The sequence below is a fragment of the Lithobates pipiens genome, unplaced genomic scaffold (assembly GCF_037356315.1).
Source record: "Lithobates pipiens isolate NorthernLeopardFrog02 unplaced genomic scaffold, aLitPip1_a1.2 Scaffold_3, whole genome shotgun sequence".
NCBI classification, from domain to species: Eukaryota; Metazoa; Chordata; class Amphibia; order Anura; family Ranidae; genus Lithobates; species Lithobates pipiens.
In genome coordinates this window covers 269,984,644-270,005,042 of record NW_027507790.1, presented here as the reverse complement: position 1 = coordinate 270,005,042, position 20,399 = coordinate 269,984,644, and the positions used below count along the sequence as shown (strand labels likewise).

The 20,399-nt window shown below is 46.3% G+C and overlaps 1 protein-coding gene across 9 annotated transcripts in view; it reads right to left on the bottom strand.

The window, feature by feature from the left end:
- Positions 1–20,399, bottom strand: part of UNC13B (unc-13 homolog B) — a 626,059-nt gene that overhangs the window by 214,653 nt on the left and 391,007 nt on the right. For all 9 annotated transcript variants that reach the window (XM_077463165.1, XM_077463167.1, XM_077463166.1 and 6 more), the window contains one exon: positions 17,967–18,108. In XM_077463165.1, the coding sequence (XP_077319291.1) occupies positions 17,967–18,108 (142 nt within the window). The remainder of the gene's footprint in view (positions 1–17,966; positions 18,109–20,399) is intronic.

The window sequence follows — 20,399 nt, the reverse complement described above, 5'->3', positions numbered from 1 at the left end:
AACTACAGTGCCTTTGAAAAAGTATTCATACCCCTTGACATTTTCCACATTTGTATCATGTTACAACCAAAAAGATAAATGTACCGTATTTAACGGGGTATAACACGCACCGGCGTATAACACGCACCCCAAGTTTAGGAGGGCATTTTAAGGAAAAACGTTTTAGGAGGGAAGTTTAAGGAAAAAAAACCTTACATTTAAATGCCTGTCAATTCAGCCTTATCAGTGTGCATCTGCAGCCTTGTCCATCATTGCAGAATGATCAGCATCATTTGCAGCTTGCCCAGCGCTGTTTGCAGCCTTGCAGAGTGTCATTTGCAGCTTGCCAGTGTCATTTCCAGCTTGCCCAGCGCCGTTTGCAGCCTTGCCCATGTTTAAATATCCTGCCGCTGAGACAGACCGAGCGAGCGCCACCGAAAAAGATCGAGCCGTCTGCTCGGCTCCGCTCGTCGTCCCACCTCCCTGCTGTTTCTGGAGCGAGCGCTGCCGAAAAAGACCGAGCCGACTCTACTGTGTATTCGGCTTGGCTCGGCTCGCAGTCCCGCCCAGTATGGGCGGGACTGCAAGCCGAGCTGAGTACACAGTACAGTCGGCTCTGTCTTTTTCGGCAGCGCTCGCTCCAGAAACAGCAGGGAGGTGGGACTACGAGCGGAGCCGAGCAGTCGGCTCGGTCTTTTTCGGCAACGCTCGCTCCAGAAACAGCAGGGAGGCGGGACTACGAGGGGAGCCGAGCAGTCGGCTCGGTCTTTTTCGGCGGCGCTCGGTCTTCTTCGGCGGCGCTCAGTATTTTTGACTCACAGACAATGGGGATCGGCGTATAACACACACCCACGACTTTCCCCTGATTTTAAGGGGGAAAAAGTGCGTGTTATACGCCGATAAATACGGTATTTTATTGGGATTTTATGTGATAGACCAACACAAAGTGGCACATAAATGTGAAGTGGAAGGAAAAATGACAAATGGAGTGGGGTCATATTGGATGGAGAGAGTCTGTGAACAGCAATTTTGAAGTCTTGCCACAGATTCTCAATTGGATTTAGGTCTGGACTTTGACTGGACCATTCTAACACATGAATATGCTTTGATCTAAACCATTCCATTGTAGCTCTGGCTGTATGTTTCGGGTGGTTGTCCTGTTGGAAGGTGATCATCCGCCCCAGTCTCAAGTCTTTTGCAGACTCTAACAGGTTTTCTTCTAAGATTTCCCTGTATTTGGCTCCATCCATCTTCCCATCAACTCTGAACAACTTCCCTGTCCTTGATGAAGAAAAGCATCCCCAAAACATGATGATGCCACCACCATGTTTCACGGTGGGGATGGTGTGTTGTGTTAATTTTCCGGCACACATAGCATTTTGCTTTTAGGCCAAAAAGTTCAATTTTGGTCTCATCTGACCAGAGCACCTTCTTCACATGTTTGCTGTGCCCCCCCCCCCCCCCCTCTTCTTGCAAACTGCAAATGGGACTGCTTATGGCTTTATTTTTGCCACTCTTTCATAAAGGGCAGATTTGTGGAGAGCACGACTAATAGTTGTCCTGTGGGCAGATTCTCCCCCCTGAGCTGTGGATCTCTGCAGCTCCTCCATAGTTACCATGGACCTCTTGGCTCTTCTCTGATGAATGCTCTCCTTGCCTGACCTGCCAGTTTAGGTGGACAGCCATGTCTTGGTAGGTTTGCAGTTGTACCATTCTCTCTCCATTTTCAGGTGATGGATTGAACAGAGCTCCATGAGATGTTCCAAAGCTTGGGATATTTTTATTTAACCTAACCCTGCTTCAAACTTCACAACTTTATCCCTGACCTGTCTGGTGTGTTCCTTGGCCTTCATGATGCTGTTTGCTCACTAAGGTTCTCTAAAAGAAGAGGGATTCACAGAACAGCTGTATTTACACTGAGATTAAATTACACACAGGTGGACTCTATTTACTAATTAGGTGACTTCTGAAGGAAATTGGTTCCACTAGATTTTAGTTAGGGGTATCAGAGTAAAGGGGGCTGAATCCAAAGGTGTGCCCCACTATTCAGATATTCATTTAAAAAATCGTTTCACTTAATGAATTACATTTATGTTTTTGGCTGACAAAATGTAGAAAATGTCAAGGGGTGTGAATACTTTTTCAAGGCACTGTACTACTAGATATTTCATGACCTAGATACACGAGAACCACTACAAATAGGGAGAACTTACTCTTTGTGCCTTTTCCTCTGGGGAAGACAGGTACCCTAAGCGCCATTCGTCTCTTTGGTGGTTGTGGTCATAGTTAACCTGTAGAGATGTCATCTCAAAGGCCATGCAGAGAAAACTTTTCCCCTAAGCATAGCACTTTAGTCAGAGTCCTACGAAGATGTATTGACAAAAGACCAATGTGAGACGGAAGGCGGAAGGTTCTAATAAGCCATCCTAGCTAAAGTTTAAAGACATCTGGTCCATAGCTTGGTGAACTGTGGGTCTAAGCCCCTGTACACACGGTCAGAGATTTCCACAACCAAATTCATTGGATTTTGTCCGTCCGATCTTGGCCGAAACTGTTGCATACACACAGTCGGACAAAGTTGGCGAAAAATCCGATCTTTCAGAACATGATGACGTAATTTCGTTACGATGGGACTACATTCAGGCTAGTAGCCAATAGCTTTGATGTAGGAATTTGATCTGAGCATGCGTGGCACTTTGTCCGATCAAAATTCTCTACACATGATCGGAGTATGTCCGACCGGCCCAGTTGGTCGGGAAATATTTCAAACATGTTGGAAAATTGGGTCAGACGGAGATTCGGACGGAATCAGTCCGATGCATACCACACACAGTCGGATTATCCGACGACACGGTCTGATAGGACACATTCCGACGGATTCTCCGACCGTGTGTACAAGGGCTTAGTCAGCACTGGTCAGATCTCGTTTAAGTGATATGACCCATCTAGCCTTAGTCTGGCACAGAGGAACTACTGTCCGAAACAGGTGCAGCATGAAGCTTGCAAAAGAGAACACAGTCCCTGAAGGGGCTTCCAGCCTCTAACTGGTTGGGTCATGCTTTGCCAACTTTTTAACCCTAGAGGAACCCCAAAAATAATTTTCAAGTATTGAGGAACCCTTACTAAAACCAATTCATCAGGGGTCAATAGAACAATGCCCCTTATACTGGTGGTCAATAGAAAGAATGTTCCCCTTAAAATGGTGCTCAGAATGCCACCCTTAAAGTCAGCTAGACATATATTTTGTGTCATGCTGCCGGCTTTGCTATGGGATGCTGAACCTTGAGCAATGTAGACGCCATCAAAAAGGTGGTTCATCAACCACAGCTCAAGGAACCCCTAGCAACCTCTGGAGGAACCCCAGGTTCCACGGAACCCTGGTTGAGAATGGTCAGGTTAGGTACTTAAAGGGAGGGACATCATCTACTGGGATGGACAACATTGTGAAACTCCTCACTAAGCGGGTGCAGCGCCAGCAAGCATTTTGGAGGTGCAAAAACCCAATCTGGGTTCTTCCAATAATCACAAACGAATAACTGGTATTTGGCAGAAATGTTCGAGACCAGAGGGTCGAGCGGCTGCAGGTGACCAAAGGATTCACGTTCCATGTAGCTCTTGTACTACGAGCGGCAGCAGGAAGATGATTCCTTACTACTGTCTAGTGGGAAGGAGAGTGTGGCGTGTGGGCATGAGGCACTCCACCCGCTGGAATGAAATCAATGGTCAGGCCCACAGTATTAACCTCTTTTACAGCAAGCCGGCACAAAAATGAGGGAGCTATTGGTGCCCAGGCCAAATGGCATAATCATAAGAGACAGAGCATGCACAGGGGCAATGCCAACAGCGTTGGACTTGGAAGGCGCTCTGCTGCAAACTTAACCTGAAACAGTATGGAAAGCATTCGAGAGGAGCCCAGTGCTTAAGGGTTACTTCCAGGCTCACTTGTCAAAACCCAATCCAGCAGGGTCCAGTTGCAGTAAGCCCTTGTACACACGGTCGGAGATTCGACAACCAAATCCGTCGGATTTTCTCCGTCGGATCTTGTCCGTCGGATCTTGTCTGAAACTGTTGCATACACACGGTCGGACTAAGTTGTCGAAAAATCCGATCGTTCAGAACGTGATGACGTAATTTCGTTACGATGGGACTACATTCAGGCTAGTAGCCAATAGCTTTGATGTAGGAAATCGATCTGAGCATGCGTGGCACTTGGTCCGATCAAAATTCTCTACACATGATCGGAGTATGTCCGACTGGCCCAGTTGGTCGGGAAATATTTCCAACATGTTGGAAAATTGGGTCGGACGGATATTCCGACGGAATCAGTCCGATGCATACCACACACAGTCGGATTATCCGACGACACGGTCCGATAGGACACATTCCGACGGATTCTCCGACCGTGTGTACAGGGGCTAAGACTCAACGCTAAGGCAGAGGACAACTGCTCCAGGTAGCCACAATGAGGTGTGATCACTGGTAGCTACAGGGGGCGATGAATCTTGAACAAGGCGGGGGGGGGGGGAATTTAAAAAAAAATGGCCATTAAAGTTGGACTGCCCCTTTAACGGTCTGACTAAAAAATCACATCTAAAAATCACGTTTCAGTAAAAGTGGAGTCCATATTACTCAACAAAGATGAGCATTTTGTTAATCAGCAGGAGATCATTAAGATGTGTCTGGGGAGAACATCAGACTCCAGCAAAGTGTGATCAATATCTCTCCCTATGAGCTTTGTATGGAGACTGGCTGTGTGATGAAAGGTTAATGGAGTTATGGCGGGTACACAGCTCCTCTCCCAGCACGCCGCCGTGCGCGTCCATATACAGCGCTCTGCCTGACATTAAAACGCAGCCGCTTCGCAGCAGCCAACACGAGACTCTGAACTGGCAGGACAAGCTCATTCTCACCCATGATGAGGTGATAATACAGGAGAAGGCAGGAGGCCGGGGACAATCAGGACATCGTGACCTACTTATCAAACTACTTTGATGGCAATGCTATGGAGGACACTAAAAGGCCAAGTAGCGGGACTGAGCATTGCAGGTCAATGTGGGGGGACAAAGAAAAATGATAAAGTTGTTCATTTATAACTTAATACACTGGGAGAGCTCAAAAGCCATCGGTGCGGGAAGAATGTTAGTCTTTGGGAGGGACCTCACACCATTTTTAAAAAAAAAATTGGCGGTAAGTTCCCCTTAAAATCGATGCCAGACACAAAGGTTCCTGGTATGGATTTTGGGGGGGACCCCACGCTGTTTTTGGCGTGGAGTTCCCCTTAAAATCTATATTAGACTCAATGGCCCTGGAATGGATTTTGGGGGGACCTCAAGTCCTTTTTTTTTCTTTATTCTGTCATAGGGTTCCCCTGAACCCCTTTAATACACTGTATTTTATACCCTTCACTGCACTATATACTCTATACTGTATTGCACTGTACTATATATACTACACTGACTGCACTATATATACTACACTGACTGCACTATATATACTACACTGACTGCACTATATACTCTGCACTGTATTATATATACTACACTGACTGCACTATATTATATATACTACACTGACTGCACTATATATATACTACACTGACTGCACTATATTATATATACTACACTGACTGCACTATATTATATATACTACACTGACTGCACTATATTATATATACTACACTGACTGCACTATATTATATATACTACACTGACTGCACTATATTATATATACTACACTGACTGCACTATATTATATATACTACACTGACTGTACTATATACTCTGCACTGTATTATATATACTACACTGACTGCACTATATTATATATACTACACTGACTGTACTATATACTCTGCACTGTATTATATATACTACACTGACTGCACTATATTATATATACTACACTGACTGCACTATATATACTACATTGACTGCACTATATACTCTGCATTGTATTATATATAGTACACTGACTGCACTATATTATATATACTACACTGACTGTACTATATACTCTGCACTGTATTATATATACTACACTGACTGCACTATATTATATATATACTACACTGACTGCACTATATACTCTGCATTGTATTATATATACTACACTGACTGCACTATATATTTCCCACCGTATTATATATATTACACTGACTGCACTATATTATATATATTACACTGATTGCACTATATACGCTGCAATGCATTATATATACTACACTGACTGCACTGTATACTCTGCACTGTATTATATATTTCCCACTGTATTATATATATTATACTGACTGCACTATAGTATACATATTACACTGACTGCACTATATACTCTGCAATGCATTATATATACTACACTGATGGCGCTATATACTCTGCACAGTATTATATATATTACACCGACATAGGACATGATCAGGCAACACACACTCACTGGCCACTTTATTAGGCACGCCTGGTTCAATTGCTTGGTAACACAAACTGCTAATCAGCCAATCACATGGCAGCAACTCAATGCATTTAGGCATCTACTATGTTTCCCCGAAAATAAGACTTACCCTGAAAATAAGCCCTAATTTAAAATGCTTGTAAAATCCTATAACCCACTCTTTTACAGTAGTACATCATGTGCAATGTGTGTGTTTCTATAATATAAATGCGGGGAAGATAGCCCCCCGGCATGTCACAGAAGCGCAGAGTGGCGCTTTAACAAAGGTATATGGCACAATTATATTACATAAACACACAAATTGTACATTAAATACTAATGTAATAGAGTGGATTATAGGATTTTACATCCCACTGGGGATTCCTGTCAGGCAGGGAGAGAGAGGGGAAGAGAAGACAGCAAATTACATGGTAAGACCTACCCCGAAAATAAGCCCTACTGTGTCTTCTGTTGCCAAAATCAAAATAAGACCCAGGCTTATTTTCAGAGAAACACGGTAGATGTGGTGAAGACGACTTGGCGAAGTTCAAACCGAGCATCAGAATGGCGAAGAAAGGGGATTTAAGGGACTTTGAATGTGGCGTGCTGCTGATTTTCACGCACAACCATCTCTCAGGTTTACAGAGAATGGTCAGAAAAAGAGAAAATATCCAGCGAGCGGCAGTTATGTGGAGAAAAATGGCTTGCTGATGTCAGAGAAGAACGGGCAGACTGGTTCCAGATGATAGAAAGGCAACAGTGACTCAAACAACCACTCGTTACATCCAAGGTATGCAGAATACCATCTCTGAACGCACAACACATCCAACCTTGAAGCAGGTCCTCTCCCGCCACCTGTAAAAACAATCAGGGCAGAAAAAGAAGATATCCAAATGATGCCTGCAGCTGCACCCATCATTAAGATTTAACCACTTAAACTCCAGGACGTTATATGACATTCACCTCCAAGTGCAGATTTATTTTATTATTATTATTATTATACTGCTTCTGAATATATCAGGATGCGTCAAGAAATTAATCCATGCATAATTTTTTTTTCTTCATGCATCCCCATGCATGTCAAATGGGACACAGCAGCTGTACAGACACAACCAGTGCTCCCAATTTGGGCAGGTGCTGGTGCACAGCTTTGAAACGCAAAACAGCGTGCGTTTAGAGACCCTCACTCACATGGATGTTAAATTGGGAGCAGCTTATCAGAACTGAACTGGCCGCTCAGCTGTCGGCTAATTGCCAGCTCCTATCGCTCCACAGTCACTCAGCTGTTGATGATATCCTGCTCGTCAGTCCTGCCTACTAAAGCTGTCCAGTCCAGAGGATCTCTGCCTTCACCTTGGTCAACATCACAGAGACGATCTCCTGCGTTCCTCTCAAAAGACTTGCGTGGCTGACATCCTTTTCGGGCTCTAGATCCTGCTTGCTGTTTTACTACGCTCATCTCCGGCTCCATGACGTTTGGCTTGTCTGACTATCTGTTTCTGGAACTCTGGCTATGTTTCGACTACGTTTGTTCTATTTGTTTTTATTATTAAACAAGTGTGATTTAACTGTACTTCCGTCTTGGTCTGATTTCATGGTTTCTGACACCGTGTGAACAAGGCCTAAGGCTGTGGTCGTATTTCTAGATTTTGTTTTCAGATTTGATGAGAAGGACTATAAAAATAAGCTGACAGCTTGTTACACAGTCCATTTGCATTTGCCGCCGTGCCATCGCGTGCCGGTCGGGACCCCCGTGAGTCCTGTCGCGGGTCCCACGGACTCGATCGCCGCGGGGATACCCGCGATCGTCTCACGGGGAGATGCCATTGTAAACAGCATCTCCCTGTTCTGCCTAGCAACAAGTGACACTGATCTCTGCTCCATGTGATTGGAGCAAAGATCAGCGTTCACTAAAACACAGCCCAGCCCCCCACAGTTAGTAACACGCCCCTAGGAACACTTAACCCCTACACTGCCACCCCCTGGTGAACCCCTTCACTGCCAGTGTCATTTAGACAGGAATCAGTGCATTTGTATAGCACTGATTGCTGTATAAATGACAATTGTCCCAAAAATGTGTCAAAAATGTCCGATGTGTCCGCCATAATGTCGCAGTCACAATAAAAATCGCTGATCGCCGCCATTACTAGTAAAAAAAAATTATTCATAAAAATGCCATAAAACTATCCCCTATTTTGTAAACGCTATAAATTTGTGCAAACCAATCAATAATCGCTTATTTTACAAAAAATATTTAGAAGAATACGTATTGGCCTAAACTGAGGGAAAAAAAATGTTTTTTTTTTTAGATATTTTTGGGGGATATTTATTATAGCAAAAAGTAAAAAATAATGCGTTTTTTTCAAAATTGTCGCTCTATTTTTGTTTATAGCGCAAAAAATAAAAACTGCAGAGGTGATCAAATACCACCAAAAGAAAACTCTATTTGTGGGAAAAAAAGGACATCAATTTTGTTTGGGAGCCACGTCGCATGACCGCGCAATTGTTAAAGTGACGCAGTGCCAAATCGCAAAAAGTGGTCTGGTCTTAAACCAGCAAAATGGTCCGGTCTGAAAGTGGTTAAAGACTTGCTTTGCTGACATCCCTTCTGGCTCCAGATCCTGTTTGCTGTTCCGCTACATTGATCCCTGACTTCTGGCTTGGCTGACTATCCGTTCAGGTTACTGAACTATGGCTATGTTTGTTCTTTTTACTTTTATTATTAAACAAGTGTGATTTAACTGTACAACTGTCTCAGTCTGATTTCATGGTTTCTGACACTATTACAGGAAAACACAGCAGAGAGAGTCCAGATATGTTGACCAAGGCAAAGGCACAGACGAGTTCATTCAAGAATCTTATTTTAAACTGAAGCCCTGATGAAGGGGGGGTTTTTTCTGACTCCTGAAACATTTTTTTTGAAAAAAAAAAGTATAAAACTAATAAATTCATGTCTGCTATTTTATCCAACGTTTTGGTGCTCCTTCCAAAAGTGTATGTTTTTTTTTTTTCTGGTAACCTGCTGGGGTATTGCTACATATTCTTTATTGAAGTCAACGAGCATGATTTTACCGTGTGAAATGCGTTAACCAGCTATGTTCCTGTGATCCATTCTTGGCATGATGACTTCACAAATATTTAGCAATATCCCTCTCGTTGTGGTGTGTGGCCATTTGATGTATTTTTTGGATAACTGTTGGGGGTGGTGAGGCACGCGGGGGGGGGGGGGGGGGAGCACCTGTTTCGAGTTGTGAACTGATTTTCATCTGAGCGGTGTTCACACACTTTTCTTGAACCTGCTGGGGTACCCACTGGAGGGTAAGCCTTGTCCAGTGTGAGCAGCCTAACCTGATCCAGCAAGTTCTCTAAAACGTTCCTGTTGCCTTGTATGATGATTCAAAGTCCAGGCACCTCTTGGATGCTTTTTTCTATATTAGGGAGCAACGGCCAGGTCGGTGCCATTGCTGCACCCCAATCGACATAAATGGGGCTGCCTGAACGGACACCCGTGCATCTCCGTGCGGGCAAACACTGCGTGCATGTACGCTATAGTAAGCCAGCGTGTCAGGGCTGGGCTCAGCCCTTCCTTCTCTGAGCTGGCCGCTCAGCTGTCCGAAAATTGCCAGGTCCCATAGCTCTCCACAGTGACTCAGCTGTTGATGATATCCTGCTCGTCAGTCCTGCCTACTTAAGCCGTCCAGCCCAGAGGATCTCTGCCTTTGCCTTGGTCAACATCACAGAGACTATCTCCTGCATTCCTCTTAAAAGACTTGCGTGGCTGACATCCTTTTCGGGCTCTAGATCCTGCTTGCTGTTTTACTACGCTCATCTCCGGCTCCATGACGTTTGGCTTGTCTGACTATCTGTTTCTGGAACTCTGGCTATGTTTCGACTACGTTTGTTCTATTTGTTTTTATTATTAAACAAGTGTGATTTAACTGTACTTCCGTCTTGGTCTGATTTCATGGTTTCTGACACCGTGTGAACAAGGCCTAAGGCTGTGGTCGTATTTCTAGATTTTGTTTTCAGATTTGATGAGAAGGACTATAAAAATAAGCTGACAGCTTGTTACACAGTCCATTTGCATTTGCCGCCCTGCCATCGCGTGCCGGTCGGGACCCCCGTGAGTCCTGTCGCGGGTCCCACGGACTCGATCGCCGCGGGGATACCCGCGATCGTCTCACGGGGAGATGCCATTGTAAACAGCATCTCCCTGTTCTGCCTAGCAACAAGTGACACTGATCTCTGCTCCATGTGATTGGAGCAAAGATCAGCGTTCACTAAAACACAGCCCAGCCCCCCACAGTTAGTAACACGCCCCTAGGAACACTTAACCCCAACACTGCCACCCCCTGGTGAACCCCTTCACTGCCAGTGTCATTTAGACAGGAATCAGTGCATTTGTATAGCACTGATTGCTGTATAAATGACAATTGTCCCAAAAATGTGTCAAAAATGTCCGATGTGTCCGCCATAATGTCGCAGTCACAATAAAAATCGCTGATCGCCGCCATTACTAGTAAAAAAAAATTATTCATAAAAATGCCATAAAACTATCCCCTATTTTGTAAACGCTATAAATTTGTGCAAACCAATCAATAATCGCTTATTTTACAAAAAATATTTAGAAGAATACGTATTGGCCTAAACTGAGGGAAAAAAAATGTTTTTTTTTTAGATATTTTTGGGGGATATTTATTATAGCAAAAAGTAAAAAATAATGCGTTTTTTTCAAAATTGTCGCTCTATTTTTGTTTATAGCGCAAAAAATAAAAACTGCAGAGGTGATCAAATACCACCAAAAGAAAACTCTATTTGTGGGAAAAAAAGGACATCAATTTTGTTTGGGAGCCACATCACACAACCGCGCAATTGTTAAAGTGACGCAGTGCCAAATCGCAAAAAGTGGTCTGGTCTTAAACCAGCAAAATGGTCCGGTCTGAAAGTGGTTAAAGACTTGCTTTGCTGACATCCCTTCTGGCTCCAGATCCTGTTTGCTGTTCCGCTACATTGATCCCTGACTTCTGGCTTGGCTGACTATCCGTTCAGGTTACTGAACTATGGCTATGTTTGTTCTTTTTACTTTTATTATTAAACAAGTGTGATTTAACTGTACAACTGTCTCAGTCTGATTTCATGGTTTCTGACACTATTACAGGAAAACACAGCAGAGAGAGTCCAGATATGTTGACCAAGGCAAAGGCACAGACGAGTTCATTCAAGAATCTTATTTTAAACTGAAGCCCTGATGAAGGGGGGGTTTTTTCTGACTCCCGAAACATTTTTTTTGAAAAAAAAAAGTATAAAACTAATAAATTCATGTCTGCTATTTTATCCAACGTTTTGGTGCTCCTTCCAAAAGTGTATGTTTTTTTTTTTCTGGTAACCTGCTGGGGTATTGCTACATATTCTTTATTGAAGTCAACGAGCATGATTTTACCGTGTGAAATGCGTTAACCAGCTATGTTCCTGTGATCCATTCTTGGCATGATGACTTCACAAATATTTAGCAATATCCCTCTCGTTGTGGTGTGTGGCCATTTGATGTATTTTTTGGATAACTGTTGGGGGTGGTGAGGCACGCGGGGGGGGGGGGGGGGGAGCACCTGTTTCGAGTTGTGAACTGATTTTCATCTGAGCGGTGTTCACACACTTTTCTTGAACCTGCTGGGGTACCCACTGGAGGGTAAGCCTTGTCCAGTGTGAGCAGCCTAACCTGATCCAGCAAGTTCTCTAAAACGTTCCTGTTGCCTTGTATGATGATTCAAAGTCCAGGCACCTCTTGGATGCTTTTTTCTATATTAGGGAGCAACGGCCAGGTCGGTGCCATTGCTGCACCCCAATCGACATAAATGGGGCTGCCTGAACGGACACCCGTGCATCTCCGTGCGGGCAAACACTGCGTGCATGTACGCTATAGTAAGCCAGTGTGTCAGGGCTGGGCTCAGCCCTTCCTTCTCTGAGCTGGCCGCTCAGCTGTCCGAAAATTGCCAGGTCCCATAGCTCTCCACAGTGACTCAGCTGTTGATGATATCCTGCTCGTCAGTCCTGCCTACTTAAGCCGTCCAGCCCAGAGGATCTCTGCCTTTGCCTTGGTCAACATCACAGAGACTATCTCCTGCATTCCTCTTAAAAGACTTGCGTGGCTGACATCCTTTTCGGGCTCTAGATCCTGCTTGCTGTTTTACTACGCTCATCTCCGGCTCCATGACGTTTGGCTTGTCTGACTATCTGTTTCTGGAACTCTGGCTATGTTTCGACTACGTTTGTTCTATTTGTTTTTATTATTAAACAAGTGTGATTTAACTGTACTTCCGTCTTGGTCTGATTTCATGGTTTCTGACACCGTGTGAACAAGGCCTAAGCTTGTTACACAGTCCATAATAGTGAATTGTCACGAGGTCCCCAGTACTGGGGATATGAAGACTGAAGTCATCCAGAGCTCATCTAAGGGGGACAGCGAGCAGCGACCCGCAGAGTGTCACATCCGAACAAATCCGAGAACTGAACAGAGTGTGCAAATACCGCCCCGTATGACAGACACACTATTGTGTAAAGCTATTCAGCCGCATTGGAAAGCCTAATTTGGGATCATTTTCGCTGCACTCTACAATTACAATTTACAATGATTCATTACAGATCTGATGGCGTTCCTCAAATAGCACATGTGAGAGAAGCACAAAGGAAAATTACAGCTAATCAAAGAGGGAAATGACATCTGCTGCGCATAACCAACCAGGGCAGAAAGTCAGTATTCAAAGGGGAGCATTAAGGGGGACTTGACGACCCCCCTCTGTCCCAAACACAAAACCCAGTGAAACATGGCCATCTATAAACATCAAATACATTTTGAAAAACTTACTTTTTTTTATCTTCCACTTCCTGGATTCCCTGAGGCACTGGTGACGCAGCCCTGGCCTCACAAGTGTCCCCTGGGAAGGTTACGTCCCCAGTGCCCCGGGGAACTCTCGTATTCTTAATCACTTCAATACCTTCCAGCTGTCTCACTTTACATCAGGGGTCTCAAACTGGCTGCCCTCCAGCTGTTGTGAAACTACAAGTCCCATGAGGCATTGCAAGGCCGACAGTTACAAGCATGACTCCCACAGGCAGAGGCATGATGGGACTTGTAGTTTTGAAACAGCTGGAGGGCCGACAGTTTGAGACCCCTGCTTTACATAGTTAGCCAGGTTGAAAAAAAAAAAAGACAAAAATCCATCCAGTTTAACCAACTAAAGCGGAGTTCCACTCAAAAGTTGAACTCCTCTCCCCCACAATTGGCACCCTTTTCTTTGACAGGTATCCTGTTCCCACTTCCAGGAGTCTGGGCCGCGGCCCTTGACATCACCACGGGGCTCCCTCCCTCCTCCTCCCCCTGTCGCTGGGCCAGTAGGCGAGAGGAGCGGGGCCCCGCGCACGCAGAGTAGGGTTCCTGGCATGAAGCCGTAAGGTTACACTGCCGGTGTAGTGTCATATTTTGCTCCCCATCATAGAATGCTCCGGAAGTGACGTTGCGGTCAGAAATGTTGCACTGCACATGCGCGATGCGTTCCAAATGCTTGCACCATGCGTTCCAGAGGATTTACGACAATGTAGTTCAGTGAAACCGTCAGATAATGTCACGGGAGTGAGGGGAGGTAATCGTGACATTAACTTTAGACAGAGCAGAGAGCGGCGGAGAGAGAGCAGGTAACTGTGGCTCAGGGAGGGGATTACCTCCCCTCACTTCTCTGACATTATCTGACGGTTTCACTGGTCTGCATTGTCGCAAATCATTTGGAACGCATGGCGCAAGTGTTTGGAACGCATCGCGCATGCGCAGTGCTAAATTTCTGGCCGCAACATCACTTCCGGAGCATTCTATGATGGGGAGCAAAATATGACACTACACCGGGTACCCTTACCCGCAATGGTGGGGGGCAGCACCTGACAGCTGATGGAAACATCAGCTGCGGTGCCGTCATCGCAGGACTCCAGGACAGGTAAGTGTCCAATTATTAAAAGCCAGCAGCTGCAGTATGTGTATCTGCTGGCTTTTATTTTATTGTTTTTTGGGCAGAACACCGCTTTAAACAAAAAAAGAAAGAAAGAAAAGAATATCATGCAATCCCATATACACAATCCTTCATCCACAGTTGATTCAACTTTTAGGAAAGAATCCAGGCCTTTCTTTAAAGCAATTGACTGAGCTGGCCAGAACCACCTCTGGAGGGAGTCTATTGCACGTTTTCACAGCTCTTACTGTGAAGAAACCTTTCCGTATTTGGAGATTAAATCTTTTCTCCTCTAGACTTAAAATATTTACACACTTTGAATGACAATTGCACGGTCATGCAACACTGTACATATGTGACAGTTTTGAGACAGATAGAGCTTTTTATTTGGTGGTATTTAATCTCCACTGGGTTTTTATTTTTTGCTGAAAAATAAATAAATAAAAAAGACTGAAGATTAAAAAACAAAAAAAAAAACAAACAATTTCTTCCTTTCTGTTATACAATTTTGTAAATAAGTAATTTTTTGTCTAAACTGATGGGCACTGATGTGGAGGCACTGACAGGCAGCACTGATGGGCACTGACGGGCAGCACTGATGGGCACTGTCAGGCAGCACTGATGGGCACTGACAGGCAGCACTGATGCAGAGGCACGGACAGGCAGCACTGATAATCAGTTCCCCCGATTATTACGTAAGTAAATGGCCCCTGTAACTGGAAAGCCACTTATCGGCTTTCCTTTCCTCAGACACTGACAGTTCTGAGGAAAGGAAATACCAAAAACTGGAATTTGTTTACATGTGATCAGCTGTCATTGGACACAACTCACCACCGGGGGGGGTGCCCATGAGTGGTGCAAGTGAAGGACATCATATGACGTCCAGTCAGGATGGTAAAGCCATTGTCCAGCTGTCATTCTCCTATAGGCGGGGGGAGGGGAGGTGTTAAATAACAGGACGCCCCATATCATGTATGGCGCACATACCAGATCTGGCAAAAAAAAAAAATTAGGACACGGATTTTAACCAGTGAGTGTGTTTACATCATGATTAACCATTATTAGACACAGCTGATCATGTGGTAAAGAGTTGCTGTAATTGGCTCTTAACCCTGATCTGTGACCAGCTGTGTCCAATAACGGTTAATCATGATGTAAACACACCGGTTCTAGGAGGCGCAGTACCGGGAGGACATCAATAGGTGCCCTCCCACAACGAGATGACAACACGGTAGCCGTCATACGGCAATACTGCGGTGGCTGAGGTGCTTTGAAAATAGCAAGCCAGAATACTGATCTGCAGGGCTTTTTCTCAGCAGGAAAGTGGGCGGAACGCAGTTCCGACACCTCCAGCACTAAATGTACAGCATGTAATGGCAAGGGGTGCTGGGGAGAGCTGGAGGTTCTGTTGTTGCTGGGGGGCCTATTGCCATCGGGGGGAGATCTACTGTTGTGGGGGGGGGGGGGTCTATTGTTGCTGGGGAGGTCTGTTGTTGCTGGAAGGAAGACAATTGTTGCTGGGTGTGATCTACTTTGGAGGGAGGGGTTTATTGTTGCTGGCTGCTGGGAGAACTATTGTTGCTGGTATGAATCTAGTGCTGCTGAGGTTTATTAATGTTGCTGGGGAGGTATTATGTTTGTTTGTTTTTTGGGGGGGGGTCAATTGTTGCTGGAGGTGTTTTGTTGTGGTGGGTCTTTTGCTGCTGGAGGGTCTATTGTTGCTGGGGGAACTATAGTTGATGACTGCAGGGGATCTTTTTTACTGCTTTTCTTGATATAATTTACAAATTCCACACAAATTATTTAATACCACAAAATGATACTCCGTTCTGTATTCTTCAAAAGGGGCAGAACTTGGAGGTGGGTAGGGGGTGGAAACAAGGGAGGATGCTTGGAGGTGGGTAGGGGGTGGAACCAAGGGAGGGTGCTTGGAGGTGGGTAGGGGGTGGAAACAAGGGAGGATGCTTGGGGGTGGAAACAAGGGAGGATGCTTGGAGGTGGGTAGAGGTAGAACCAAGGGAGGATGCTTGGAGGTGGGTAGGGGGTGGAACCAAGGGAGGGTGCTTGGGAGTGGATAGAGGGGGTGGAACCAAGGGACGGTGCTCGGAGGTGGGTAAGGGGTGGAACCAAGAGAGGGTGCTTGGAGGTGGGTAGGGGGTGGAACCAAGGGACGGTGCTCGGAGATGGGTAGGGGGTCGAACCAAGGAATGGTGCTCGGAGGTGGGTAGGGGGTGCAACCAAGGGACGGTGCTCGGAGGTGGGTAGGGGGTGGAACCAAGGGACGGTGCTTGGAGGTGGGTAGGGGGTGGAACCAAGGAATGGTGCTCGGAGGTGGGTAGGGGGTGGAACCAAGGAATGGTGCTTGGAGGTGGGTAGGGGGTGGAACCAAGGAATGGTGCTTGGAGGTGGGTAGGGGGTGGAACCAAGGGACGGTGCTCGAAGGTGGGTAGGGGGTGGAACCAAGGAATGGTGCTTGGAGGTGGGTAGGGGGTGGAACCAAGGAATGGTGCTTGGAGGTGGGTAGGGGGTGGAACCAAAGGACGGTGCTCCGAGGTGGAGATAAGGGTTTACGTGCAAGGCAGGAGTACCTGCACCTATTCTCTGAGAAAAAAAAAGCCCTTTCGATCTGATATTTCTGTCCGAAGCTCAGCTTTAATTTAACTTTTTTTTTTTAGAGTGATTTAGAGTGAGCCTGTCAGAATTCCTCTCCAAGAACAAACAACTCTAGGCGCCTATGTTTGCCTTTGGTTAGCCATAAAAACTTTCCTCTGTGTGCCCCCCTGAAACTGGCTTCACTTTGCTACTGGTGCCTGATTTTACAAACTTCCAGGAAAAGCTCAGCCCCTATGTGCCAACCCCCTTGTCCAAGGAGAGTGGTTCAATGGCCAGTGATTATGCTGAATCTGGACGGGGATGATGAATGCTGAAGCATTTAACCTTAAATTAAACGGCACAGTGGTGTAGTGGTTAGCACTCTCGTCTAGCAGTAAAAAGGGTCGCTGGTTCAAATCCCAACCATGACACTACCTGCCTGGAGTTTGCATGTTCTCCCGGTGCCTGCGTGGGAATCCTCTGGGTACTCTGGTTTCCTCCCACACTCCAAAGACATGCAGGTAGGTTAACTGGCTTCTGTCCAAAATTGGCCCTAGTATATGAATGGGGACCTTGGATTCTGGGCTCTTTGAGGGTAGGGACCGATGTGAGTGTGCAATATACAGGGATAGTGATAGGGATGATTGGACTGGTGTCTTTATTCATCCTTACTAACTAACTAACAAAGGGGAACTAGGTTCAGAAAGGCACACAGAGGAGGGTTTCTGGGACCCGATTGGTTGAAATGACCACACCCCTCATGTTGCTCTAGCTCAGGGATATGCAATTAGCGGACCTCCAGCTGTTGCAAAACTACAAGTCCCATCATGCCTCTGCCTCTGGGTGTCATGCTTGTGGCTGTCAGAGTCTTGCTATGCCTCATGGGACTTGTAGTTCTGCAACAGCTGGACTTTCGCTAATTGCATATCCCTGCTCTAGCCGCTTTTTATAAATGAATGGCTGCTTCGGAGTACTTACAAGTGAAATTTCTCCTCCCACACGGGGTTGAGGTTGCCGTAGATGGTTTTTGTCCTCTTCTTGGTCTTCCCCACTTGTACGGTGACGTAGGGATCACTAGAGCCCGTCTTGTCCTTGGCCTGCAAACCCTGAGCGCAGAGAACTGCAAGAGAGGAGAGGTCAGTGTGAGACAAACCACTTTATGAACTGCTAACTCCAGCAAACGTTGAAACTTTTCTAAAGTGGTTTGACTTAATTCAAATTCAAATTCCAGAATTTAGAGAGCACCTCACACGGTCACTGGGAATGGACTTATTGAAGTTTGTGCTGTGCAACTTTGTCTCTCATCTTCACTAGTTGCGCTTAAACTTCAAAGACGAAATGTCTCGGGTGTTGCACTGGATCTGCTGACCCAAAAGGTCGGTAATCTAATATTTTCATTTTCTATCCATTTCAGCTCTATGAATCCTCTATCTCAAGTCAGTTTTACAGCCTATTCTACAATATTAAAACTATATTTTTCAGTCGATTTTCTTTCTTTTTTATTTTTCCAACCTTTTACCCCCCCCGCCCCTTCTTCTATCCTGGTTTCCCTCACCTTCCGCGTCTATTCCCCCCCCCCCCCCCCTCTTTTCCTTCCTCCTCCCCTCCTCCCTCTTTTTCCTTTCCCCCTTCTCCTCCTCTCTCCCTTTTTCTCTCTTTTATTCTTCATACTTAAAGTGATGATACTAAAGGATCGTTTCTTTTTTTTTTTTAAAACAACAAACATGTCATACTTACCTCCACTGTGCAGCTTGTTTTGCACAGAGTGGCCCTGAACATCCATTTGTGGGGTCCATGGGCGGCTTTTGCGGCTCCTCGTATTAGATAACCTCCCTGGAGAATGGTCAGGTACCCTCCTGGGACTTACTGAGCTGTGTGAATGGTCCCGTACCCTCCTAGGACCTACTGAGCTGTGTGAATGGTCCCGTACCCTCCTAGGACCTACTGAGCTGTGTGAATGGTCCCGTACCCTCCTAGGACCTACTGAGCTGTGTGAATGGTCCCATAGCCTCCTAGGACCTACTGAGCTGTGTGAATGGTCCCGTAGCCTCCTGGGACCTACTGAGCTGTGTGAATGGTCCCGTAGCCTCCTAGGACCTACTGAGCTGTGTGAATGGTCCCATAGCCTCCTAGGACCTACTGAGCTGTGTGAATGGTCCCGTAGCCTCCTGGGACCTACTGAGCTGTGTGAATGGTCCCGTAGCCTCCTAGGACCTACTGAGCTGTGTGTGAATGGTACCATACCCTCCTAGGACCTACTGAGCTGTGTGAATGGTCCCGTACCCTCCTAGGACCTACTGAGCTGTGTGAATGGTCCCGTACCCTCCTAGGACCTACTGAGCTGTGTGAATGGTCCCATAGCCTCCTAGGACCTACAGAGCTGTGTCAATGGTCCTGTAGCCTCCTAGGACCTACAGAGCTGTGTGAATGGTCCCGTAGCCTCCTAGGACCTACTGAGCTGTGTGAATGGTCCCGTACCCTCCTAGGACCTACTGAGCTGTGTGAATGGTCCCATAGCCTCCTAGGACTTACTGAGCTGTGTGAATGGTCCCGTACCCTCCTAGGACCTACTGTGCTGTGTAAATGGTCCTGTAGGTTCCTTGGACGTACTGAGCTGTGTAAATGGTCCCGTACCCTCCTAGGACCTACTGAGCTGTGTGAATGGTCCCGTAGCCTCCTAGGACCTACTGAGCTGTGTGAATGGTCCCGTAGCCTCCTGGGACCTACTGAGCTGTGTGAATGGTCCCGTAGCCTCCTAGGACCTACTGAGCTGTGTGAATGGTCCCATAGCCTCCTAGGACTTACAGAGCTGTGTGAATGGTCCTGTAGCCTCCTAGGACCTACAGAGCTGTGTGAATGGTCCCGTAGCCTCCCAGGACCTACTGAGCTGTGTGAATGGTCCCGTACCCTCCTAGGACCTACTGAGCTGTGTGAATGGTCCCGTAGCCTCCTGGGACCTACTGAGCTGTGTGAATGGTCCCGTAGCCTCCTAGGACCTACTGAGCTGTGTGAATGGTCCCGTACCCTCCTAGGACCTACTGAGCTGTGTGAATGGTCCCGTACCCTCCTAGGACCTACTGAGCTGTGTGAATGGTCCGGTACCCTCCTAGGACCTACAGAGCTGTGTGAATGGTCCCGTAGCCTCCCAGGACCTACTGAGCTGTGTGAATGGTCCCGTACCCTCCTAGGACCTACTGAGCTGTGTGAATGGTCCCGTAGCCTCCTGGGACCTACTGAGCTGTGTGAATGGTCCCGTAGCCTCCTAGGACCTACTGAGCTGTGTGAATGGTCCCGTAGCCTCCTAGGACCTACTGAGCTGTGTGAATGGTCCCGTAGCCTCCTGGGACCTACTGAGCTGTGTGAATGGTCCCGTACCCTCCTAGGACCTACTGAGCTGTGTGAATGGTCCCA